The sequence below is a fragment of the Castor canadensis genome, chromosome 4 (assembly GCF_047511655.1).
Source record: "Castor canadensis chromosome 4, mCasCan1.hap1v2, whole genome shotgun sequence".
NCBI classification, from domain to species: Eukaryota; Metazoa; Chordata; class Mammalia; order Rodentia; family Castoridae; genus Castor; species Castor canadensis.
The window spans coordinates 32,681,412-32,708,941 of record NC_133389.1 but is presented as its reverse complement, the minus strand read 5'-3'; the positions used below and the strand labels follow the sequence as shown (position 1 = coordinate 32,708,941).

The 27,530-nt window shown below is 34.4% G+C and overlaps 1 protein-coding gene across 1 annotated transcript in view; it reads right to left on the bottom strand.

The window, feature by feature from the left end:
* Rit2 (Ras like without CAAX 2) overlaps positions 1 to 27,530 on the bottom strand; it is a 364,390-nt gene that overhangs the window by 186,163 nt on the left and 150,697 nt on the right. Inside the window, exon 4 of the mRNA XM_074069907.1 lies at positions 9,608 to 9,799. Coding sequence (XP_073926008.1) covers positions 9,608 to 9,799 — 192 coding nt within the window. The remainder of the gene's footprint in view (positions 1 to 9,607; positions 9,800 to 27,530) is intronic.

Here is a 27,530-nt window from a genome sequence, read left to right as displayed (position 1 = left end):
AGAGGGGAGAGCGAAAGAAAAAATAAAATGTGATAAAATGTTTAGAGACAGAAAAGGATAAAAGGTTTAATATACTCCCTCAGTTGAGTTTTATGTCTTAAAAATAAAAAGTAAATAAAAAACAATTTAGGATTATTTAAATATGGCAGAAATACTGAACCTTATTCTGACTTTATAGGAAGATTGGAGGAGTCCATAGAAAAACAGGTGAGATGAGATCAAATACAAAACATCCTACTGTGTCATTTGGCTTTTGATAATGCTAATGAGTATTGCCATAGTCTCATTTGACCAATTTGGAAGACTGGCAGTATTATGGACTATTTAAAGGCCTGTTGTAATGTAGGTACTTTTAAACATAAAGCCAGAGTTGCTGCTTTAGAAACCATGGCAATACAGAAACAAAAAAACAGCCAAATGTTTTAATTGTGGCCCCTGAATAATTAAAAATTTCAGGCTTTAAAACAATTAGTTCAAGAACAATTAGAGCACAAACATATAACCTTCATTTTCTCCTTGGAATTCCCCAGTGTTTGTTATTAAGAAAAAATCAGGAAAATGGAGACATTAATTGGTTTCGTCCTTCTCTGGGTATAACAAATTATAAACTCACTAATTTGTTTTCTATCTTAGAAAGTGATACTGCCCTGGACAGCCCTCAGACTTTAACACCTGCTACTGAAAATGAATTACAATTTTTTAAGTCACGATTACAGACTGCATTTCTAACAAGATTTGATCCTTTAAAACCTATTTCCCTGCTAATATTTCCTTCTCCTTCTAACATTACCTTTACTGTTTGTCTTGTCATTTTTTTTGTATAAGATACTCCTGTCTCCAATGACAATTAAAATCTTACAAAACTTCTGAAACCATGGTCACACTGGGATTGCTACATTTAAAAAATAAAGAAGGGGGAATTGTTGGAGTCAGCAGTGGGACCGTGACTGTGTGATTTGTCACTGGCCTTGTGAGAAAGCTTCAAGGAACTGAAGCAAAGGTCTCAGAACCAGACATCCAGAAAAATAACAGTGTTCAAGTTTCCCCAGATGGCTTAGTGTCCTTCAGATATAAATAAGAAAGTTATGCTAACTGTGTGCTTCTCCTGCCTCTCTGTTCCTGTTTTAAAAGAGACATAACAAAGATAGAGTTAATTTTAGCCATGCTTCCCTGTACTAATGTAACCTTGACATGTAATACTTGGCATGATTTTTCAGACCAAATGCTCTCTGTGAAAAAAGGAGTTTATAAAAAGTAGTAGTGATCTTCAATAAAGTGGCTATTGAGCACAACTCGATAGTCCCCTCATCTTTTTCGGCTCCAATCACCCAGATTCAGCCAATAAGTGGCAACACTACACTGCCTCATGGATCTCAAATTCTTGTTTTCAATATTGCTCTACAGTTGTGTATGATGTTAACATTGGGATGCCATAAGAGAGGTACATAAGCTTCTCTGTACAATTGCCTGAAAATCCTTGTGCATTTTCATAATATTGTTTTAAAAATTGATTTTGTATTTTTCCAAAACTGTGAACAAAGAAAAAAGTTCCCATTATGCAAAACATGCAAATAGCAAATTTGCCTTTTCTGAGTATAAGTAATTCAATTCATAAATGTTATTCTTTTGGATTTAATATGTTTACATCTATATTTTATGCACACACATACACACACAATAAGAATTCTGGGTGCAGCCAAAATTCTTATTGCTGAAAGCTGAGGAAAATACTTGCAAATATCAGAGTTTAAGCAGTCCAGGATATCTGGGAAACACCACTGAGATATGAAATTTGGAATACAACAATACAAAATTAAAACTTACCCAAAAGAGATTTATTTTCCTTTGGGCAGTTCTTTTAAGTAATTGGCTTAAAATTATAAGAAAGAAGTTCAAAGCAATATTTTTGTAATCATAAATTTTATTACAAGGAAATAATCTGATTGCCTGGATTTTCTTTTTCCTTTTCCCTAAATAAAAAAAGCTACAAGCCTTCACAGACCTGTCAATTTTACAAATCAGTCAATGATCCCTGCAAATCCAACAATTCAGTGTAATACAGTCTAAATAAGGACATGAAGCAACCAGTTACAATGTCAGCTCAATCGGAGCAGACAAGACCTCTGTTCTAATGAAACAGGAAACTGTCAGAGGGAAGGTTGTTCCCTTGTGAGTGCATAGTACACACACTGAAATTTAGAGTGTTTTCCTGTATTAGGGTTTGAACTCAGGACCTTGTGCTTGCTAGGTAAGTATTCTGCCACTTGAGCCATACCCCAAACCTTTTTGCTTTAGTTTACTTTCAGATTTGGTCCCAATGTTGCCCAGAACTGGCATCATGCCATGATCCTCCTACCTCCACCTCTTGTATATCTCAGTTTATAGCTATGTACCACCATGCCCAGATTCCATGATCATACTAACACTTTTGGCCTATGGGTCTGTCTCCTACTTAGCCAGGATTATAGCAATGAGCCACTGCACTTGGCCCTGAAATTTAGAGATTTTTTCATGACAAATTTTGGTAGAAAACTGCATCAAATATATAATATTTTCATTACTGTTATTTTAATATGAGCATTAATCTTATTTTTTAAAATATGCTTATATTTTTAAATGTGTGTGTGTTTGTGTATGTTTCTTTTAGGTCTCAAATGTTTTATTTAGCATTTATAGGTCTTGAGCTCTCTCAAAGGATAAAATTATGCTTCATCTTCTTCCATTTATATTTTAGTCTAGTGATTCTCAGACTAACATGCTCCAGAATCATCTAGAAAATTTGTTCAAATACATTGCTTTGCCTCAAACCTCAAGTATCTGACTTATAGGACTAGGATGGACCTGAGAGTTTGTGTTCCTAACACAGTTCATAGGGAACACTGATTCTCCTAGTTTGGGAACCACATTTTGAGAGCCACAGGTATCTTCCCAGATAAGATTTTCCATACATTTAAAAACTGGCTTAGATTTGTGGAATAGCTAATAATCATTTTTATGTGTTTCTGTCTGTCTCCAGATGACTTCATTTTACCTAGTTCATGAATTATTAGAAGGATGAAAATGCCACACAGGGACATCAGGTCCAACCTGTTAAAAACTACAGACAATAAGAAAACCTGAAAAACACTGGGGTGGGAGTTACAGTATAGGAAATGTGCTGAAAAATGCCATCAAAATAATGACTCAATTTATATGTGGTTTTCTAACACAAATAGAGGACACCAGAAGCAATGGAATATTATTTGAAAATTGTTACAAGAATAAAACTTGTACATAATGGAATATTGAACCCAAATGCATATATTCTTATCAAATATACATGTAACATTTATTAAAACTCATAGCGTGGAATGTTATAAGCTGATATAAAATTTAAAGAACTAAAATTGCAGTGTATTGTCTTTTAAAATATTAGAAAATAAGAATTTAACAACAAAATTATAACATTTTCTTACTTTATCTTTCATAGAATTTCATAGAAATGATAGTCCTTATTTCACAGCTGAAAATTAGAAAAATAATTTCAACATTGCTTTTGTAAAATCCATGAACTGAAACCTATATGCTTTGTTAATCAGAAAGCTCCTTAGGCCTTCACCCAAACTTAACTGCTCTCACTTTTCACACAGTTCTTGTACAACTGACTAGCTAGTTTTGAAAAAGAAGATTGCAAGTATAATAACCTCCAAACTATAATAACAGTCCAGTACTGTGCTAAATAATTCAGATGAAATCTTGCCAATGCACCTAATAATCTTTGAAAGAGCTATTTTAAGACCATTTTACAGAAAGAGACACTGAGATGGATTTTATTTGCAAGATGTTTATTAAATATCAACACTTTTAAAAGGAAAAGAAAGGAAGTAGAATTGAACAGAGGCAAAAGTTAGACATAAATACAAGCCCAATAGAGTCTTTGCCAAATCCATAGAGGAGATCATGCTTGAGAGAAAAATTCGCCTATCTTAATCTCCCACCTTGGACTGAAACGGCTAGAAATTTATACTGTATTTCCTTGGAAATGGATTTCCCAAGAAAGATGGGGCCTCTGACAAAGAGTCTTTATGTAGTTAAGACTCTCTGTCTAGTATCTTCCTGCACATGTGCTAGATAAGAAGTAGTTCCCTGAAGAATCTGGGTTACAACTAGAGTTGAACACTGAAGTTTCCAAGACCATGGTAATTTGGGAAAGATGCAAACCCAAAACTATTTGAGTCTTTTGGCCATATACTCTGTTACTTTCTAAAACATATATCGTGAGAATATTTCCAAATTATTTCTTGACTAGTCCATCATAGACACACACTGTATTGTATTATAATGCACTGATGACATAAGGCACGAATGAGGAATTTAGCAGAGTCTCTCCCTACACGAAATGTCTCCAAACCTCTCTGTAATTTATTCATCTGCCATTCTGTCACTGTGCTGAGTGAGTATGGAGTGAATAGTAAGCACTAGTTTTTTCACCCAAACTACTATCATTTCTCATCCTAATGACTGATTCTCTGAACTGGACTTCCAGCTTTCATTGCCTCATCAAAAAGGTAGACTTAGTGAAAATGCAGTCATGCTTAACTCTGATCAAATGTGTTAGTTTCTCTTATCACTCAAAATAAAGCATAAACTTCTTACCACAGAACTTTCAAGGTCCTCTACATCATCCCTAGCATACTGGCTTCCAAACATGCTAAGAGAAATCACACCATAAAGATTTTATAAATCCTGTTGGATCTAGCTGCAATGTTCTTTCCCCAAATCCACCCTACACTCCAGATTTCTAATTAACTACACTTTCTTAGCAAGATCTTCTTGTCTATCTTATCAAAGATAGCTTTCTCACTTACCCTCCAACCTCCATTCCCTTCCTCAGCTTTGGTCTTCTTTCCTCTTTTGATTACTAGAAGTTGTGTGTGTGTGTGTGTGTGTGTAAAATTGTATTTACAGCACCATTTTGTGCTGTGCAGCTGGTATACATATATACATACTCAAACACATGCTCATAATCTGTCTTTTCCATTTTACTTTCAGATTCTCAGGGACAGATTTAATGGCATGCTCTCTCCTGTACACACACATTCTTAAAAAGTACCTGCTACCCATGGGTGATTGCATGATTGTTAAGTATTTGGTAAATAAATCAAATAGAAATTCTCTCTCTCTCTCTCTCTCTCCACACACACACACACACACACACATTTCCTTCTCAAATGGAGTTAACATACTCATACATACTTAATTAAATGAAATAACATTAAAAATGCTCTGGGGAAGATAACTAGTGCAAAATAGTTGCAGTTGAATTTGAGTGTCTATCCTGATAATGAATAAATTGTCAAATCTTTCATTTCCTATAAAAAATAACCTGTCATTATTTGGATAATGTGTTCATATGAATTATCTAATGCATTAATGGTATGAATTAAGAACTATTTTATTTTTTAAGTTTAAGTGATATTTATAGTTAATTGTTGCATTTCAGTATATCACATATACTCTGGCACATATTTATGTTTTATCTTTAATGAACTGTGTCTTCAAAGCAGGTATTTTCTATAGAATTATTCTGAGAACACTTGATATGTGTTAAGAGTCATGTTGATCATCCTAAATCCCCACCAAACACTCACTACTGCTTGTGTACTATTATAAGTCCCAGGATTTCTTCCTTCTTCCCATAATTTTTCTTATCTTTCTGAAATAATTCCTGCCATTCCTCATATAATTTCCACCTGGTCAGGATACTTGTCCATTTGGTATTTTCCTAAAATCTGGGTCTTTCAGTACTGTCATGACTACTGTACCTACTGTTGGTGCCCTGTTGATCAGCACTTAATTTTGTTGTTCAAAATGTTTTACTGCTTATTTCATATGCGTAGTTCCTGAGGATAAAGTCCTTGAGCACAAGAACTGTGTTTCTTACTCCTATACTGTATTACAAAGCTGTCACTGCTCTACATAGAGAAGTAGATGCTTGGTATAACTCTACATAGAAATTATTTTCTCCGACAATCATTGCTATTGCCTACCAACACAAATACCTCAGGATCCCAACTCAGTACTTTTTTACCAGATTATGGAAAGTAGAGTTTCAAAGTCTCAAGCTGAATATTTATCTACAACTAAACTTTTAAGACTGAGGGGCTCATCATGGTCTGCCTTCAGAATAAGAATTGATGGCTTGTGACTGAGATTAAACTTTTCTATACTAGCTGCAAATCCCTGAAATTCATTCCTTTTATAAACAACTAAATTTACTTTGTTCAGTTGGTTAGGGCTTTGCCTAATGAGGAATCCTCCTCTTCTATTCCTCAGTGTGATGACAGAAGATATGATAAACAAGGACAAAGGTAATAGAAGCTCAGAGACCTAATGTTTTCTGGGAGTTAAGAAAGGCTTTAGAACAGTTTGGATGGAGTCTGGACAAAATTGTTCAGGTGATTAAAATCAGTGCCTTTCAGAAGTTTTGAGTCTTGTTTCCTTAATCCTAATCTTCCTCATATACTCTTCTTTCCAGCTACTTCTTGCCAATAAAATGTTATTGCTATGTTTCATTCTCTGAGGAGAATACAAAAATCTGAAATTGATATTAAAACATAATAAACAGAATGGTTGGCAAGCCTATAGGAAAACACTGTGAGATTTGAGTCAGAATACATAGGATTTTGTCCCTTAAACCAAACCAGATCTATGAATTTGAACAAATTCTGAATGCAGAATGTTTCAGTTGACTGGATAAAACATTATCCTTTACATGGAGCCCTTTCATATTTCAACTCCAGGAGGTAAATGATGATAAAACTTCAACTAAAACTCATTACTTATTTGGTGTTTTTGTTTGTTTTTTAATTTGTTGGTTGAAATGTCTTGAAATTCACTAAATGCATTAGAGACACAAGCATATACATAACCAAAATGAAAATAAACGGCTTTAATCATGAACAATCTTTCCCTTTAACCTAAGGAAGAAGAGTTGCCTAGTAAGAATCCTGACCTCTGCCCCTAACCATTAAACAACACTACCAGCACATTTCCTCCAGGGCCTTTAACAGTTTAACCTTATTACTCTAGGAAACCTCCTTTGTGCTATAAACAATCTGTGTGTCGGCATCTTTGTTTTTATTTGTTGGGTTTTTTCCTTTTTAGATGAAGAAAGAGAGACTTAACCTTTTCATGTAACAAAAGTACACATGATTTGTGTTTTAGTTTTAATTTTGTCACTAACTAAAATAGTATAGTAAAGTCAATTTCTAGCAGTAAATTCATTTTCCAAATATTTTCATTCTTGAAATGCTTGCATTACAACTGCACAAGGCTATTATAAGACTAAAATAAAGTGTGAATTGAAACCACTATGAAAGAATAATTACTCTGTAATTTTAGGAAAAATTATTTCCATCAGAAGCACCACAGCCAGAAGCCAAATTTTGCACGTTGACACTTCATTATTGGAGACATGGGTACATGAGCATTTATACAAATATTGTAATTTATGTTTTCATGGTTTTTGAACTTTCTGTGGCTATCATGTTTACTTGCTTTTATCTAAAAAGAAAAGTCTGTCAAATTTGCAAAATTATTTTTCATATCTTTTTTGGTATTTGCTTCAGTGACATTTGTGATACATGTGATTCACTTCAGTGCTAATCAGAAAAGAAGAGCTAATTATCCAGCTGCCACAGGGGTCCTGTGAGATTCTGAGCCTTGTAAAGCAGGACTTGGAGAGTATGGGAAAAGTGGCTCTTGGAATCATAAAAAACAGTTGTTTGAGAGAGAATCTGAACCAAAACAGTTTCCCTAAAGCTTTCCCATTCATTAGTCATTTCGGACAGTTCTCCTGACTGGTGCCCAATCAGAGGCTTTTCTCCTCCAGGAATTGTTAGAAGTGCAATAAAGATGGTCTTGTGATCAATGGTGGTATACTTATTAGGGTGTTTCCTCATTCTTCTTCCTAGAAGCCCTGAGAAAAGTGAAGCATCTTCTTCCTTTCTGCAAACTATCTGAGAATAGATCCATATTTAACTATTGAAACAAACTTGAATTCCTAACTCTTAGAAATGCAAGCACATGGTAATAAACATAGCTTTGAAGGAAGGGAAATAACAAAGCAAGGCAGCAGAAAAGCATCAGAGTAGAAAAATGAACAATTTCTAAAAAAAAAATAGTTAGCTGATACTATAAGAAGCCTAGACTCTCAAGCAAAATGTACAAAAATGACACTACAAAAATGCATTGCACAAAATCACTAGAATAAGTTCCCATGTTAAGTATAATTCTTTAAACATTGGCTCTGTATGAGATCTTTTCACTTTAAGAAAACATTAAATGCATTAAATATGAAAATTCAAATTTATAAAATACTTATAAATTTATAAAATTTATAAAAAAACAGGAGAAAACTCTGTTTGCTTTAGTGAAGATTTGTACCTTTACTGAAGGTCTTAACAGCAAGCTACTTTAAGTGAGTTAAAAATTAATCATTAACTACAATAACATAAACTATTAAAAGCCAGTCCAAATTTAGGGTCAATGCAAATAAAGACGAAGCATCGCAAATTATAACTAAACAACTCAATTTAGAGAATTAGATTTACAAAAATTTGATTTGCATGCAAGTTGCTCTATATAACATAAGCCACAAAGGAATTACAGAATGATGTGCTTGGACCCTGAACTAGAATTACTTAAGTATCATTGTCACATGGAGACCTCAAGCAGCAAGATTTTCAGTTTGGACATCAGATGCTCTCCAAGATGTATGCCCAACCAGATGAGAATAAACTGTAATGACTTATGTGAATTCTGGTACAGTAGTGATCACTGTAAGCTAGGCAGTTTCTGTCTTATCTATTTTGTTTGTTTAGAGAAGTCATGAGACTATCTAAAGATCACAATGGTAAAACAATACCATTGGAATTAGTGGTATATAAGAGTAACTGATTCAATCTGGGAATTTGTTCCTATGCTAGAATAAGAAAAAGATCCCATTTTATCAATTTCTGCCTGAAAAAGTTATTCCAAAACATAAGTAACTTAAACTATTGTATTTTATTTTCCATTGATTCTGTAGGTCAAAAATCCAGACACAGCTCAACTAAAGACTTTTCTTTTTCTATTCTATGTGAATTGGCTTGAGTATCTCATAAGGTGACAGTCACATGGTGGTTGGTTCTGAACATGCAAAATGGCTTTGCCCACATGTGTGGTATCTTGGCAGTGAAGGCTGTGAACCTGGGTTTCCTTTGCCCACGTGAATCTGTCCATTTACTAGCTTTAGCTTCTTTAAGTGGTATCTGGAACTCAAAAGTGATCATTTCTCAAAATTACACAGAATCACCTCTTTATACTCTATTCCCCAAAGCAAATCTAAAACCAGCCCCAAATCAATGGCATGGTGGAGTGTAAGGACATCCTAAAGAGCATGTGATGTGAGTTGTGTGGGGGGTAAACCAACACAATCTACCACAGGAGCACATAGCTTTCTTACATAAATTGTGCTGCATTTTTTCTTTTAATTATCAATGAGAACCTTGGAAAGCAGCCATACTTGCTACTATGCATCCTCAGAGGGAAAAAATAGAAGTGAACAGATAAAATTGGCACTCACCTGCCGGAACTGTTCCAGGTCAATTTTGTTACCCACCAACACCAGGGGAATTTCATAGGTGTGGCGAACCTGAAAAATGAGCTCTTTAAACTTGGCGGCCTCCTGGAATGACTGGCGGTCAGTGACAGAGTAGCAGATGATAAAACCCTCTCCACCTCGCATGTATTGCTCCCGCATGGCTGTAAATTCTGCCTGCAGGGAAAGAAAAATAATGATCATAGGCTTTAGATAGAGGAGCCAATATGAAATCTAAATGTATTATTGTGAAATTTGAATGTGTTAAACTACTGAGACTGTTGATACTTAATCATAGAAGGTTTTATTTAAGAAATCATGGAAGGGTATGGTAAACAAATTTTACTCAGGGCTTCATAGGGATTATACGTGTGTCATATATTGCTGACATTTTTTCATACACTGTAGGAAAATAAATTTAAATTTGTATATCCCAAACATTACAATTATCAGGACCTAGACTTGATTATTTATTCCCTATCTTTGGGAATCACTTTTTTTTGTTTTGTTTTGTTTTCCTAGAAACCTTTGAAGAAAACAAAGTATATGATGTAAGGAAGGTGGCTTCGCCTTACAAGTGAGAGTTGGTTTGTTTTGGGAATCTGTCATAGATCCTCAAACCAGCCTATGGAAACAGTCTAATTATCTTCTCAAAAATAAGAAAACATGAGCTGAAGATACAGATGAGAGGTACAGTGCCTACTAGCTTGCAGGCCCTGGACTTGATACTTAACAGCTTCTGCCCCAAAATAAAATGAACTAGATTCAGACCTTGATTGTCCTTGTCAATTAAGGAAGTTACAAGCATGGGTAAAATCTGACTCAGTTATAAACTTGGATGTTCTTAGGTTTATCACAAGGAAGTGCATAAACAGAAGGACCTAGATTGCTGAGGAATGGATCATTTTTGCTTCTGTTAATTCTTTCATCTTCTCTCCCTGCAGAGGATGGTGACATTATATTCAGATGGTACTAATGCCCCAACCTGGCAGCCACTGCTGTGTCTGCCTTTCATGTTCCATTCCATCTGTATTACAACTTCCCAGCACCAAAAAAATTCAACCTTTGAAACTGCAATCTAGAAATTTCCTTTACATCTGAAATATCTCTAACTCTACTGCTAAAACTATAAGGGGCAAATTATACACACACACACACACACACACACACACACACACACACACATATGCAGTCAGAAAAATAAAATTTGGACTCGGTGAAACAAACCATATTAAACAATAAAAAACATGAATATTTTATGACTTGGACAATTTGTGCTATAAGTAATCAAAAGAAGGCAACTTTTGGTAGGTTTCAGTCATATTTAAAATGTGTGACTATGGGACTCTTCACCTAACAAAGTATTTGTAAAAACTATTAAAATAATCTGCTTAGACCAATTGTCTAACAGTATATTAATTTGATTAATATGGTGGTAAAGGTGAAAGCATTTTAATAAATCCAGGAACTTTGGAAAATTAGGGCGTTTGCTTACAAATATGTAGACAGTGATAAAGTTAATAAGGTCTTGAGTTAGTGGGTAAATCTCTTAAATCATTTTCTATAAGTATGCAATAATTGCCATGATTGGGTTCAACCAATCATTTCAAAATTACAAGAACTGGAGTCCTGAGAGGAAAGGAGACTTGTCCCAGGAAAGATAGCTACCTACTGTTGTATTTATTCAAAAAATCATATTTCCTGACTGTTAATATAGCAAAGTACCTAGCATTAAATTTCACCTTTACTCAATCCTAAATTTCACCAAGTGAGTGGAATGTAGTAGTATGAGAGAAAAAAAAATATTCTAACTGGATCTCAGTTTCTTTACCCCTAAAACAAGGTTGTGTTATAAAATGTTGAGGTCCTTCATAGTTCTGACATTCTATGATTTTTAAACCCTGTCTCTCAATCAGAAACATAGTTGTCAAAAATTAAGTAGAAAAGAATGAGTTAGAAATGCTAACTGATATTTTCCAAACTCAGAATTACACTATTCAAATAGAAATAATAAAAGTCAGCATTGAAATATATTTCTTCTTTAGGAAAATATAAATAAATTTGTTACAGCAGTTGCAAAAGAGCAAGACCATACAAAATGCAAAGAAAACTAGAGAAGATCTGGTTTGCAATTGAAAGTTCACTCTATTTTCCAAGTATTGTTTTATGAATTAAAATTCTTTAATTGTCTATGGGTTTCTAAAATTTAACAAATGCCTACAGCAAAATATTTAAATGATACAGAAACATATAGTGTTAGTTTAGTTTTCTCCATACCTTAGATTCACAGTGTTTCTTCTCAAATGCATTAGTTAAGAGTTTCTTTATTCTTATAGAATTTTCTATGTACATTTTAGCATATACATATTCATTCCAGCTTTATACATCTTTCTATACTCAAGCAGGAACATAATATAAAAATTCTACACTCAAATAGGGACATAATATACATAAATTTTATTTAACCTTCATTAACATTTAATAGTTATAATGTATCTTGCAAATTTTTCCATATAAGCATATGCAAATATTACTTGTCCCTTTGCATAGAGTTGTCATAATTTCTTTATTCATGTACAATATTTTATTTAACTACTTGCCTGGAAACAGGCATTTAGGTGGCCTCCCTTTATTTCTATTACAAACAATGCTACAATGTATACTTTTAAACATCCATGTTGTGCAGGTTTTGGTATACCTGAGATGACTTTTTAGGTCAAAGAAAATGTTTACTTTTGAGATATACTGTCAATCATATTGCCAAAGCCCTTGCATTTCCCCAAATGCTACTTTAAGAAGAATTTATCTAATTTTACACATTTTGGGATAAAAATCATGTTTCTTTATTATTTATAAGTTACATTGAGTATCTCTCTTGCTGATTACCCATTTATGTATTTTCCTCTACCTGTGAATTTTATTTTGTTGTAAGAAATGAAGAGTTTCTTTTTTTTTTCCCAACTGGGGTTTTATTTTAACTTGGATTAGAGAATGATATTTCTTTGACACAAAAGAAACAGAGTAACTTATATAACTACTTCAATAATAACTACACCATATAGACAAGACTTAATAAAGTTGAAGAAAAATAACAACCTATTCTGTACATGAGCAAAATATATAAAAGCAAAATTCACAGGGAGCAATATTAGATGAAAGAATGAATAGATGATCATGAAACAGAGCTTATTAACCAGACTATAGTCACATACAAGTGACATTAAAAATAGTCAGGTATGATGGTATGTAACTTAGCACCGGAAGGCTGAGGTAGGAGGATAGCAAGTTCATGGCCAGCCTGGGCTACATAGCTAATCCCAGGCTAGCCTAGGCTGAATAGCAAGATCATGCAATAGTAACAATAATAATAATGATAATGATAATAATAATGTAGGTGGAGTAGCACATGCCTTTAATTCCAGCACTCAGATGCTGAGGTAGGAGTCCTGACTATGAGCTTCGTGTTGTGTGGTACAAGAACCTGCCTCAGAAAAAAAAAAAAGGAAAATAGGAAGAAAGAGAGAGAGGAGGAAGTAGAGGAGAAGAAGGGATGAGGAGGAAAAGTAGCCAAGGAGCGAAGAAGAGAAGGAGGAGGAAGAGAAAAGAAATCTCGGTAGATAATTTCTAGACCTCTTACTCACTTAGCATGTATCTTCAGACAAATCACCTAATATAGTAGACCTTCAACTTGTGCCCTTGTCAAAAGGGGATTAGGATACATTTAATCTGTTTTACAAGGCTGAGGAAAGAGTCAAATGAGAGAACAGACATGAACATGCTTTGATGAATTTTTAAAATATAATACAACTTAAGCCTATTATTATCTCTGGTACAAATCCAGCAGAACAGAACCTGTCACTGGGAGGAAAGCATGAAATCCTCTTTGAGCTGCATTAAATATAAATGTGGCTATAGTTTTCAAATATTTTCATGAGAAAATTATTGATTTCTTTTCAAATAGGAGACTCTTTTCACCAATAAAACAGATACAATGAAGTTATTACAATGAGTTGGCAGGAGATTTCCTCTTAACTGACCTTCCCATATAAGTCTCAGAGAGAATATGGGTGTGTTTTTCTTAAAGGTTCATCAAATACTGATGAAACCCAGAAAATTGAGCAGAAGCTCCGTAGCTATGTGTCAATTTAATAATATATGATACAGAAGTCACTTTATAGGGCGCATGCAATGTTCAACACGATGCTTCCGTTTTCGTTTGCCCATTAATTAATGATCTCTGTGCTTTGTGGTCTGTGTATCCTGAATGTTAATGCCGCCTTCGTTGGCTTCCTGCTACAAATGAAACTTGTTGGTTAATTATTCAGAAACATTACTGATTCCATTTGCTATCCAAAAATACCAAAATATCTATAAAACAGACCCATGCTAGAAAATGTTACAAACATAAGTATTTTAAAGAACTTCAAATCTGTTCTGAGTATAACACTGTAGTTTGATCAGTGTTCTTTGACATATTTGCATTAAAATAGTGTAAGAATTTTCTCACTTATGAAAACAAAAAATTTCTGATGAATCTCATATCACAACTTGTTGATCAGCAGGTATTAGGAAACAAGAACTGGCCCATCTTCTCATTGAATTCAACTAGAATCACTATAAGATATAAATGCCTCACTATTTACAAAATCCACTAACACAACTGCTAGACTAGTCTTTTAATTGCCCTCTAGTATGATAGACACATACTGTTGTCTTTCTTGTCAGAAAGACTTCACCATTCTCATGAAAACCATCCCTTCACACCACACTTACTCTCTTAAAAAAATGATTACCACTATGCCAAGTAGTGTGATATATAAGAAATTAAAACAAGTAAATAACAGAATCCATGGACTTGTCCAGGTTGGAGAAAAACAATCAGGACAGACTAAAACAAATGAAGATCAATTAAGTGCTAAATGAACCATGGGGTTTGAGAAGGGTAAAAGTCATTTGCAGGAGGAAAGGAAAGAAGGCTTGGTGAGGTAATGAGATGTGAAACTTTTCCTTAAATTTGTATTCATACATACCCCATATTATTCATGTAACCTCACTTTCAAAGTCTATACATTTTCACCCTTAAATAAGGTGTCATGTGGTCCAAATTCAGCATTTTCATGATAGTAAAACTCTTAGAGCCTGCTTACCAGGGAACAGTTCAGTTTTGGGAGGGTGCCAAAGGAGTGATACTTTTTTTATTTCTTTTGTTTGCATCTTTTTAAAGAAGGAAGAATTAGACAAACAAAACAATTATAAATAATGAAAGACTAGATATAATAAATTTACCATAATTAGGCAAAGTACAAAGATTGAAATCAGTAGGAATAATAGCTCATCTCAATCTGATGTCTTAAACTAGTCATGTTCAATTAAAATGGAAATTAACAAAGAGCTTTTATAAATGCTGATAATATGTGGTCAAAAATTGTGTGTAAAAGACAAATATAATTAGGAATACTATTTTATAGTTTTCTGAAAACACCACCCTCTATCATTATAAGTTTGCCTATCATCTGTCTTTCAATATCCAACACATATATTTTAGGGGTGCACTATGTCATGGAATACTGCATGTACTCCATCAAATATTTACTGAGTACTTAGATATTTCAAGCATCTAAGACTTGAGGTTTCAGAAAATACAAGTATTAAAACAAATATGGATATATATGGAAAAGAAAAAATAGAAATTAGAACATCAAAGCCAGGATACAATGAGGTAGCAGAATTTGATGTACAATTTGACTGAATTTAACAACCTCAAAATCTACAATGGAAAGTGATTAATTTCACCCTTTTGTGGCCAATAGCAATATATTAATTTGACACAAATCTCAAAGCATGTAGAACTGAAGGCAATTCTGTAATGGGGTTGAGATAAAGAGCAACACCTTCAATGTCAACTCCACAGCAGGGTTCCTAATATGACATCTGTTTTCCAATGTAAGTAAAGCCACACATTTTCCCTGACACACCCAATGACATTAATGCAAGACTTAAGTAAGGTGACAGAAAGTGTTCTGTAGAAAACAAAACTTTGTTCAAAGAAGAAAGGCAATTAAAATCTTTGAATTTTAGGGCCTAATAATGAGGAATACCCTTGATTATGATATTGACATTGAACATTGGGATTTGAAAGGTGACTAGAATCAGGCTATTAAGAAGATGGGTTCTGGAAAAACTCTCACTTAAATACAACTTGGAATGTACATTAGAGTTGCAATGCATGACCAGCTTCAGAATTTATGGGTCCCAGTACAAAGTGAATATGTGGAGCCCTTGTTTAAAAATTATTAAGAATTAATATGACTTATTACAGGAAGAACAACAGATCACTAAGCCAAGTTCATGTGCCTTCTGAGCAAGTGGCCTCAAGTAACTACACAAATCACAGGGCCATGAAGCCAATCTCACTGTAATGTACAAGAACAAATCCAAAGCCAGGAGTACATGTAAGAGGAACTCCAAAGAAGGCTCCCTGGGTATATCTCCCAGAGGAAATGGCAAATATTAATTCTGCTTAGAAGCAAAGTCAGTTCTGAGTTATCCTGATCCCTGGGGAGGTACACAAGACAACACAGAAAGGCGTGTTTGAGGAGTTCTCAGATGGGAAGTGAGAGTGGGACCTGGGACATACACAACAAATGGAAGAGGCATGAGCATAGCATCTGTAAAAGGGTTCTTGTTTTCCACTGAAGTCTGAATATTCAAAGTCCTGAAAACCAAGTTTGGAGTTTGATGTGATAGGAAATCAAAAATTCAAGAGATATTATTTAACAGACAGGTAGCCCTATTTTAGTAGAACTGATCTGACAATACTGGAAGTGTGCTCTCTCTCTCTCTCTCTTTTTCTCTCTTTGTGTGTGAAGAAACAGAAGGGAAAAAAGAATGAGAAATCATAATAGAAGAAAATGGGGAGAAAAAGCAATGTGTCATACATTTCAAGAAAAAGAAAAATGAAACACAACACTTAGATAAAGGAGAGGTAGGGAATGAAAAAAATGCTAATGAAGGTCCATCATGGCTTTAGCAATAGGTGTGCTTTTGCACATACCCCCATTTCTGTGGTGTATACTACTACACATGAACAAAATTAAAGTGTAGAGATACTAAATGTTGTGGGTAAAGCCCTGTAACTGCCAAGTAGGAAACTAGAGACTCCTCAATACCACACTGCCACTCCAAGGAAAGGAAGAACTGAATTAAACATGGCTCCATGTTTTTTTGTAGCCTTGTAGCTGGAAAACAGCAGTAATAATGATATAAATAATCTGACTGAGAAAGTAAACAGCTTAAGGACCCTTGTTTCCTATATAGGTTTGCACTAGTCTTGTTAGAGCTGACACAGTTTTTTAGTGGATAGTCATCTAAGTTCTCCATAGGTAATTGGAAATAAGATCTATGTGAAGGATTAAAACCTGAATGGGCCAAAGGAGGGACAGTCACATTCAGAAGGAAAGTCTCCGTATTGAATATGGAGACAAAAATTAGGATATGAATTCAATTAGGCTAGATTAATTTTGGTGGACAAGGATTATTTTGCTCCCTTTGTGAGAGCTGGGGCTTTTCCCCATTGATATTTTATCTATTTGAAAAGCTATTTTATGAATATGATTTGACAGCTACCTTCTAGTTTTGTTCTCTCTCTCTTTCTCTATCTCTTTCTCTTTCTCTCAGCAGTACTTGGGTTTGAACCTATGGCTTCATGCTTGCTAAGCATGTGTTCTACCTACCACTTGAGCCATGCCCCTATCCTTTTTTATTTTAGCTATTGTTACAGATAGGGTCCTCCCTTTTTGCCTGGAGCTAGCCTGGACAGTGATCCTTATACTTACAATCTCTTGTGTAGAAGAAATTATACACATGCGGTGCCATACTGGCATATTTGTTGAGATTGACTCTTTCTAACTTTGTATTTTAGGCCCAGTCTGGCCTCAAGGAGTTATTGTTGCAATCTCTGTCTCCCTGGTATTACAGGAATGTGCCACTTTGCCTGTTTAGTTTTGTTTCCTATTGCCAAACATGCTTAGTACTTAACTGTTCCTTGCTCTGGCACTTAGCTCTTTCTTTGTATTGTAGTGATGTGCTTTGCTCTCATTCCCATCACTAAACTCTAAACTGCTTAAGTATCAAGTTCTTCAAAGCACTAGAGATGATGTCTGGATCAAAGCCCAACAGATAATTATATCATGAGTTGGTTAATTACATACTTTAAGCTAAATGTTTCTAAGTGTGTTATCCTTCCCAGGATGACACGCATTTTAAAGAAGGTAAGGTTTAGAGGCTGAAGGATGGAGATAAAAGGAAAAGGGAATCAAATCTTTAAATTAAGTCAATAAAGCTTTCAGTTATTTACTCACTCCTATATATGTAAGGTCAAGGTTAGTTTAATTTTTAGGTAAACTTATCCCACTGAAACCCACATTAATTAAAAAGCAATTTAATGCTTCTTATTTCATTCTCTAGATTTGGTCATTTGTCTTATTCTCAAATGGAAGGAAAGATAAATCCTACTGCCTTTGGTTGAATCAAAATTCTTTGCCTTAGAAGTCTGATTGCTTTTCCCTCTTCCATTTGACTTGTACTTCGTCAAAGACTTAAAGTTTCATGACTGCCTCTGGGTGGTACAAATCCACTAAAAGATATTTCTAATCACAGCTTGTTTCCTGTTTATCCTGGAGGTCACTCATACTGGGAGCCATTTTCCTGCTGTTAAAACTACAGGAATCCATTTTGGAAGAAGCCTGCATAACTGTGTTGTGAACGTGATTCCATTTGCTGCATTTTAGTCTCAATGTGATATTGAAAAGACAATCCCAATAAAAACACAGTAAAGAAGAAAATCCACATGACAAAGTTGAAGTGGCTAATTGATTGAGAGTACATGACAGGACACTGCTATAAATAAATCAAATGACATGGGGCATACACACATATGAAATAATAATATTTCTGAAAGCTAGGTGAAAAACAAAGATGTGGTTCCTCTCCAGACAAGAACCAAATCAGTGTGTTTTTACAGCATTTGGAATATTTTTTCTCAAGAAATCCTAGCATTTTCTAGTTTTATTAAGAAGCAAGTAGTCCTTCACCATACAAATAAGAAAGTTGTACTCAAAGCAGGTGACAGAGTCAGAAACTAGTGGCTGATGTCTGTAATACTAGCTACTTGGGAGGTTGAGATCTGGAGGATTGTCCTTCAAGGTCAGCTGGGGCGAATCATTTGCAATCTCTAAAATAATTGGAGAAAAAATGAACTGGTGGTGTAGCTCAAGCTGTATAGCACCTGTTTGCCTACTTTGTAAGCCATAAGCTCCGACTCCAGTCCCACCAAATAAATAAATAAAAATTTAAGAGCAGGTGATAGTTTGCCTTCCATAACATCAGAAGTACTTCCAGGAAGAGACCACGAGTTTCAAACCATCATGAAGTGCTGGATACACTTCACCTTTCATCTTACTTATACTTTGAAACTAGAGGTAGCCATCATAACCTCAGGGTCACTCTTTTCCAATCACTCCATCATGTATTTCTATGCCTGATAAATATTTTTAAGCACAGCATTTATTATGCATCTCTTCTGCTTCCAAAGGAAGAATGGTTACACATTTGCTTTCATATCAAATCTATACTCATTTACCTTATTTTAAGACCCCGGTAAGCTGAAATAATGCTTCATGTCCATCTTTGTCTGCAGTTAGTCTTTAATATGCACTCTAATGAGGTCAGTTCTTCAAAGCTTGATCATGTAAATCACCTTTTAGTCATCATTGCGCTTTCATGCACATTGTTCTCTGTACTTCAACTTTTTCTAGCTAATGGAGAATTTAGTGATTATGGGATGCAACCCTTTTACTTTGGAGATGAAAAAATCATGGCCAGAAAAAATGGAGATAACATCATTTTCTTATGGTTAATCAAAACACAACCATGTCAGACACCACGTTTCTAACCTATTCTGCACTATATGAATAGCTATTCTTCCCCTTGAGCTGAGTCACACATACTCCACATAATCACTGTGTTCTTGCTTCTTTTATGAATCTGTATGTATAAAAGCCATCCTTTTTGATAATTCTTTTTATGAATATTTTCATCACTTTTGAACCTCAAAAATTATCAAGTATATCTTTCTCACGTTGTTACTTTTAAAGAGTTAGATTTGTGTCACTAATCAAATTTTAAATATTCTGTATTTAAACTTCATTTAACACATATCTTGCACAACATAAAACTCTACATTGTTGTCATTCAAATTGGTAAATGTTCTTTCATATTAATAAATTGGTTTTTTATTCTATGAAGAATGTACATATTCAAGAGCACAAATAATAAACAACTTTCTAACTTTAAGTGAGTTTGCAAATACATAAAATATGGACAATTCTTTGAAAATGTTTGGAGGAAAATTGTTTTCAAAATTTATATTTTCAAAGGACATTCTGCATGAGCAAAATGGGCATAATATTTATCCTCAACCTGACAATACCTTTCTCACTTTTTAAAACACATTTGTAATCATGTGGACTTCTATATATATATAAACAATTAAGCATAATAAAATTCACTGATCATTATTCAGTATGTGCAATATCACAATGAAAACCTTTGTACAGTTTATAATGATAAAAATAATAAAATAAACGAGTTCAGTTATAAAACTGAAAAAATTTCATTGTTTGTTTCAAATTATTTTAGTTTCCTGCAGTAAATGTGCTCTATCAAATAATTTTGTTACAAAAATGTAATTCTGCATCATTCTACATTTATACTCAAGTGAACTGCTTTATAATATAGAAACATTGAAAACATTTCAAGGTCATTTTCATCTACCTATTCAGTTGTAATAATTTTGAAATTGCACACTCAACTCCATTGAAAGAAATAGTTTTTCAACATTAGGTTAAAGCCAGGAAAAACATGGGGATAATGAAGAATGACAAGAGAAAGTCTGAGATTTGAAATTGTCAGTGCTGCTTACTGTTATGGTATTGTTTGTGAGATGCCTCTTGTAGCAAAGGTAATACCTCTTGTGAATTGCTAATAATTTCAGTAATCAATATAAAATCACAGGTATTTATAACTTAACATAATATATGAATATTGATTAAAATATAACATTATAGCATAATACACATATCATATAAAATAAAAGCATAGACACGAAAGTAATAAAACATGTTTTATATTCTAAACATTACTTTGGAATATAGCACATATGACAATTTTAACAATACTTTTCTGAAATAGTGTCTGGCATAGCAATATATTATAAAATTGAATGTTTATTGTTCAAGAGGACAATAATTTCTCCTTCCCTTGCCCCTCTAAGTCACAAAGTTCTTCTTATCATTTGATATTTTTGATACTACTTGGAAAGAAAATGATGGCAACTATACCTCAAAAACTTTGGGAGAATAAAGATGAAAGCAGAAAAAAGCATTATCTGAAGGTGTTCTAACAAAGTCTTGGGAACCTTCAAACACACATCATCAATAAATAGAAAAAGAAAGAGTAGACCAATAAAGAGAAAAAGAAAGAGGAAAATGATAAGGGCAGTTAAATAAACAACTAGGGTAAAAAATTCCCCTGATTCTAATTTAGCAACTTCCACTTTTACCCTTGCTCCAGTCCCTTTGGATCCTATTAAGGAAGCTGGAAGATCCAACTGGGGAATTGTCTGATTGGGACCTCAGGAGAAAGGGCAAAGCAGATATATTGAGATTAAAAATTGATTTATGTAACCTATACATATCCTTCTGTAAATTTCAAATTTTCTCTAGATCAAGTATAATAATATAGTGTAAAATCTATGTACATAGTTGTTCTACTGTATTTTTATTTGAATCGTTTTTGTTGTTATATGGCTATTTTACATTTTTTTCTCCAAATGTTCTAGTCCCTGGTTGGTGAAACCTGTGGATACAGAGGGCCAGCTGCTTTCTTATCATTTTTATCCATCCTCATGGAACTCATCAAAGTAACAGTTTATCTCAGATAAATATTCAGTTTATCTCACTGAGTTATTTGATCACCAGTTTTGTTTGGAATACTCTTCAAAAACACTTCTACTCTTGTGAAGTGTCCATGAGAGTCCTCTGTTATTAGAATGATTCTAGATTTAAGTTTAATGTTACTTGATACTCAGAGTTATATCATATAGTAGGAGCTTATCTCTGCTGGTAATATGTAAGTAGGTTGACATGCATGGTAAGAAGTAAGAAGGAAATAAAGGTAAATAGGAGATATGCTCTGGAGAACATCAAATCCATCTGCAAGGCTGATTTAGTTATCGACTAACCTCAAATCTTCCTGATCTACAGTATGTCAGGGCTGGATCTACTTTGCTCAAATTTAGATCAACTATATGAAAGAGTAAAGAAGACATGGTTAGAATATTTGAAGGAGTTATCACAAATTTATAGAGATGAAAATGCGATAAAGGAAAATAAAAACTAATGCAATCTTATCAGAACAAAGAGCTCAAAAATAATAGTTGCAACTATGCAAGGAAGGTAATAAGATAAATAAAACCTATATGAAGCAAGGAATTGGCCATACTTATTTGAAAAGAAAGTGCAAGATGGGGCCAAGGAATCAAGAATTCTTTTTTTCAGACTAAGGACTCTGACATTATGGAAGAAAACTTAACATGAAACAGAGAAAAGATAATTGAGAATGGTGCTCACACATGGCTTAGAATATACATGGTATTGTAAAGACTTCAACTATTTAATAAATAGGAAATATGATTTAATAGGAATAAATGGGTGGGGAGAAGAAATTATGCTTAATTTTTATGATTTAGTATTGAAAGTTATAAGTGAGAAAGGACAGAATATATTAACTATGCCTGAGGGGATAAAATCTTGAGAGAAAACAAAAATAAGGATCTTTCAAGCAACCTATGCAGAAAGTCTGGTAGCCCAAATTTCAGTCCCAAAGATAAATATACCAATGTGATTAAGTAAGTTTGAGTTCATCTATTTCCTGAAATTTTTATCTATGATGGAAAAGCAAAATTGTCATCTGATAGGCAGGGATGTTAGGGTTAAGTCTCTGTGATTGCAGGGGAAGAAGGTACTAACTGCTAACAACTCTTCAAGTTGTTTGTTAGCTTCAGAGGAGGACTTCCATTAAAAAAAGAAAACAACACAAGGAACCAGTGTAAACCTGTAAAAGCCATCCAGTTCCTCTTCTAGATGATCTAGGGTAAACTTCACTCATAATAATCTCATTAAAATCTTAAATTCCCTGCCCCACAAAGGATCCTGTCCACTATTTTTGGATATGCAATGTATAAAAGAAGCATGAATTCAAACTGAGAATGTTAAGGAATGTGCCGAACTCTTCAGTATGAATATGCGTAAGTTTCACAATCAAAATGTACTGCTTCTTTTGCTTGAAAAAACACTGATTTATAACTACTACTTTCCTTACTAAGAGCCTTTCTTCACTCCTTTACCTTGTGGTTGTGCTTACTGGCTGCATTCACTGAGGAGGATGACCATATAATATGATTCCTCAACCTAACTTTCAAGATTCAGTAGACATTAACACATTTGCTACTTATTTCCTCCTCTCTTTTAAAGTGTTATACTTCAAATCTGCTGAAAGAATGAAAGTGGGGTTTTTAGAACCAAATGCCAAACTCCACGTGTCATATCTGTTGACTAGCCTCTAATACAGCAAATAAAGTGACATGGTAAAGATTTATACATAGCCCAAGACACACTATGGGAAGAGGCAAGGTAAGCAAAGAAGCCCATCTTTAGCCATCTGGGGTGCAGATATGAGCTTTAGGTTTACTTAGACAAAAAATTAGGGCAGGAGGCAAAAGTTGTGCCTAATTGTTGAACAGTCCCAGTCACAGTTGTGCTCTGGCTCCAGTGGTCAGAAATGACTGGGCAGGTGGACCTCTTTGTCTCAGGCTTGGTTAACCATTTTCTCAGTCCTTGTTCTCCGAAGGTTTGAGGGTTCAAGAGAAGTTGTTTTGGCTGTTATCACTAGAGGAGAACAATCTGGTTGTCATGAGATGATTATTCCTGCTCTAAGGGTCTGCCAACTGCTCCAGCTTCAGGAGATTGCCCTCATTTCTGGGAGAACGGGAAGGTGGTCTATCCTGCAAGGCTTACTGTTGCTTGGGGGTTGGTTTCTGTCCTGCATCATAAAGATGTTATCTATTAGTCCTGTCCTTCCTGGTTTCCAAAGTGACTGCAACATGCCTGTAGAAATAATGGCTTAGAGCAAAGCAGACACAAAATGGAAGCAGGGATGCTAAGCTTTCCTCCCACTTTTATTTAATTCATGGGCCCAAGTAAAGAGTCATTGCTTTTTGTCAAACACATTAGAGATACCTGTTAAAAGACAACTTCAGTGAACTAAGTTTATTTTTCTTTATCTTTTTTGTATTACTGGGGCTTGAATTCAGAAATTCATGCCTGCCAAGCAAATGCTTTATCAATTAAGCCATGCCTCTAGCCCTTTTTGCTTTAGTTATTTTTCAGATCGGGTCTCTCGTTTTTTGCCTGGTTGGTCTAGATCACACCATGACCCTCCTAGTAGGCCTTCCTGAGTAACTAGAATCACAAGTGCACACCTCTATGCCCAGTTTAATAATTTAGCTAGGGTCACTGACTTTTTGCCTGGGCTAACTACAAACTTGAATCCTCCTGATCTTTGCCTCCAGAGTAGCTGGAATTATAGGCATGAGTCACCATGCCAGGCCTAAGTAAGTTTAAACTTTATACCATGTTTTGAGGGATGGTTTTTGTTCTTCTATACCAAGCTCTCCATTTCAGTGTTATAATTTGTCATTATTAATTGAAGAATGATCTAAATATGGAAAGTATTCTATTTGTATTTAGGAAAAAAATTGTCACCCAGATATATTGACATCTGCTGATAAAAGAATATTAGTAACACACATGATAGACTACTGATTTGCCTGGGAGAGATTAAATAAAACAACTTAAATAGACATTTTATAATGTAGTCATTCAGTACTTAAGAAAAAAGATGATTTGAAAGCATGAAAACCGTAACAGATTTACACTAGCCAGTGAGGTTTAAGTGTGGGTAACTGGAGCCATAGTGCTTGGGTTTTAATTCTAGCTCTGATACTTTATTGTTCCCTGGAACTCGGCCTTTTCATCTGCGCAACACAGTTAATAATAGCGTATGTACCCACAAGGTTGTGGTGAGGAACAAATGAATTATTGAATTATCACAACTAAAGCTCTGAGAAGATTTGCTCCTGTAAAGTTCCAAGAACCCCGGGTGTAATTAAGACCTAACGCACTTAGCCTCTGTTACTATTGCTTGTTCTAGCAGGTCTGATTCTTCTGTTTAGCTCATGATAGAATTAACAGTTTTATTTGTCATATATGGTCAGGAATGGGATGTGGAATTTGCAATGTAGATTAGTCTTTTGTTACTTATTGTTAAGCCTACACAGTTACAAATACGAACAAAGCTACAAGTAATTTCCTACAGGAGAAATTTTTTTTTAATAATAAAATATCGAAGTTGAAATTTTATTTCAAATTGTGACAAGAGATGTCTCTTTTGTATTTATAATGAAGAAGTTTCACTTTTTTTTTTTTCGGTGGTGCTGGGGTTGGAACTCAAGGCCTTATGCTTGCCAGGTAGGTACTCCTGAGCGTATTTGAGCCACTCCACCAACCCTTTTTTGTATTAGTTTTCTTTTTTTTTTTTTATTCATATGTGCATACAATGTTTGGGTCATTTCTCCCCCCTGCCTCCACCTCCTCCCTTACCACCCACTCCGCCTCCTCCCTCTCCCCCTAACTCCTTTGCTACCCAGCAGAAACTATTTTGCCCTTATCTCTCATTTTGTTGAAGAGAGAGTATAAGCAATAATAGGAAGGAACAAGGGTTTTTGCTGGTTGAGATAAGGATAGTTATACAGGGAGTTGCCTCACATTGCTTTCCTGTACATGTGTGTTACCTTCTAGGTTAATTCTTTTTGATCTAACCTTTTCTCTAGTTCCTGGTCCCCTTCTCCTATTAGCCTCAGTTGCTTTAAAGTATCTGCTTTAGTTTCTCTGCGTTGAGGGCAACAAAAGCTAGCTAATTTTTTAGGTGTCTTACCTATCCTCATATCTCCCTTGTGTGCACTTCCTTTTATCTTGTGATCAAAGTCCAGTCCCCTTGTTGTGTTTACCCTTGATCTAATGTCTGCATATGAAGGAGAACATATGATTTTTGGTCTTTTTTGAGCCAGGCTAACCTCACTCAGAGTGATGTTCTCCAATTCCATCCATTTACCTATGAATGATAACATTTCGTTCTTCTTCATGGCTGCATAAAATTCCATTGTGTATAAATACCACATTTTCTTAATCCATTCGTCACCTACAGGAGAAATTTTTACTTATCCTTCAAAATGGTTTACTAATGCTTAATCTGGCATTACTATTAGAAGAAAACATCTGTTTTAAGATGAAAAATTTTATTTTATTTCATATTGATTCCAAATATTTGTTCTTTCTTCCAAGTAAAAATAATTTTATAAAAATGTTTTACAAAATCTACTGGAGTAACAATAGTATTAAATTCCAAAGTCTGAATTGGAAACCTGGTTATAAACACAACTCTTCCTTACAACAAAATGCAGGAAGACAGCATAACCTTTGATAGTTCTTTGGAATAAAAATGCTTCATTTTTTTCTTCAAATTTTCATAACCGCAATAGTTTTTAAATAATGACTATCCAGAAGGATTTGCTTGAGAGAGTTTTATACACTTCTGTGGCAATTGACATTAATTCAACCACTCTCTTCTTATTTGTCTATTTGAATGAAGGTTCTTACAAGTACAAATCATATAGATAACCACTCTGAGAAGAAGCCAGCACTGTGCAAGTTAATGTAGCTGAAGCTGAATAACAATGGTCCAGGAAGGACACATTTTAATGCCCAGTGCATATGTTTATGCAGTTCCCTTCTCCATGCCTCGGATTCCCTTTCCTTTCCTCAAAGCTCAATTTAAATGCTGTAGGTCACATCTTCTCAGACTTCTATTCAAAGGAGAAGTACTCTCTTAAATTTTCAGTCTCATGTTAAACACATACACACATATAACACATGAAAAACATGTGAGACTTTATTTTATATTTATATATCTTATATTATATATTTATATATACAAATATATGATTTCCTATATAATGTGTATCACACCTCCTCTCCTCACACTTGCATTATGTAACCCTTGTTTGTCTAGTCCACAGCACACCTACCTACTAGATCAGGAATAAGTACTTAATCAATACAATGATGTACAGCACAGTTCTGCACATAGCTCTTAGTGAGCTTTGACAACTATTTATCGCATGAAAAATCACATTTTATACAATGACCAAATCTGTTTTACCATTCTTTCATAACCTTTGTGTTTTAAAAAGCAATAAAAAATTCCACCTCAAAAATTAGGCAAATAAAGCCCAAAGATATTCAGTATTTTGGCCAAAGTCATGCATTTACAGAATGGGGAGATAAGGATTTCAATCTAACTTCCCTTGATTCTAATTCTGTCGTTCTTCCCACAATACCATGCTTTTGAGTTTTCAACCTATTTGAGTAACAATGCTATTTGTTCTATTGTACAAAAATCCCACTGGTTTAGGATTTTAAATGCAACTGCTCCAATAGTGTAAACTTAGGTCCCACTTATTTCTAGTTTATATCTTGGAAAATTGTGTTCATTTAGTCAGGCTTGACGCTCAAGCTTCTAATGCATGTTATTTGGCTTACTGACATTATTCAGCAGAAGGGGGTTTTAAACAACATTTAATGGAAGGAAGGAATAGTTTGATCTTGAATGTGAGGAAGTGATATCCAGTCTGAGATTTTGCAAAAGCAAAAGAGAAGTGAGCAAATGGTGT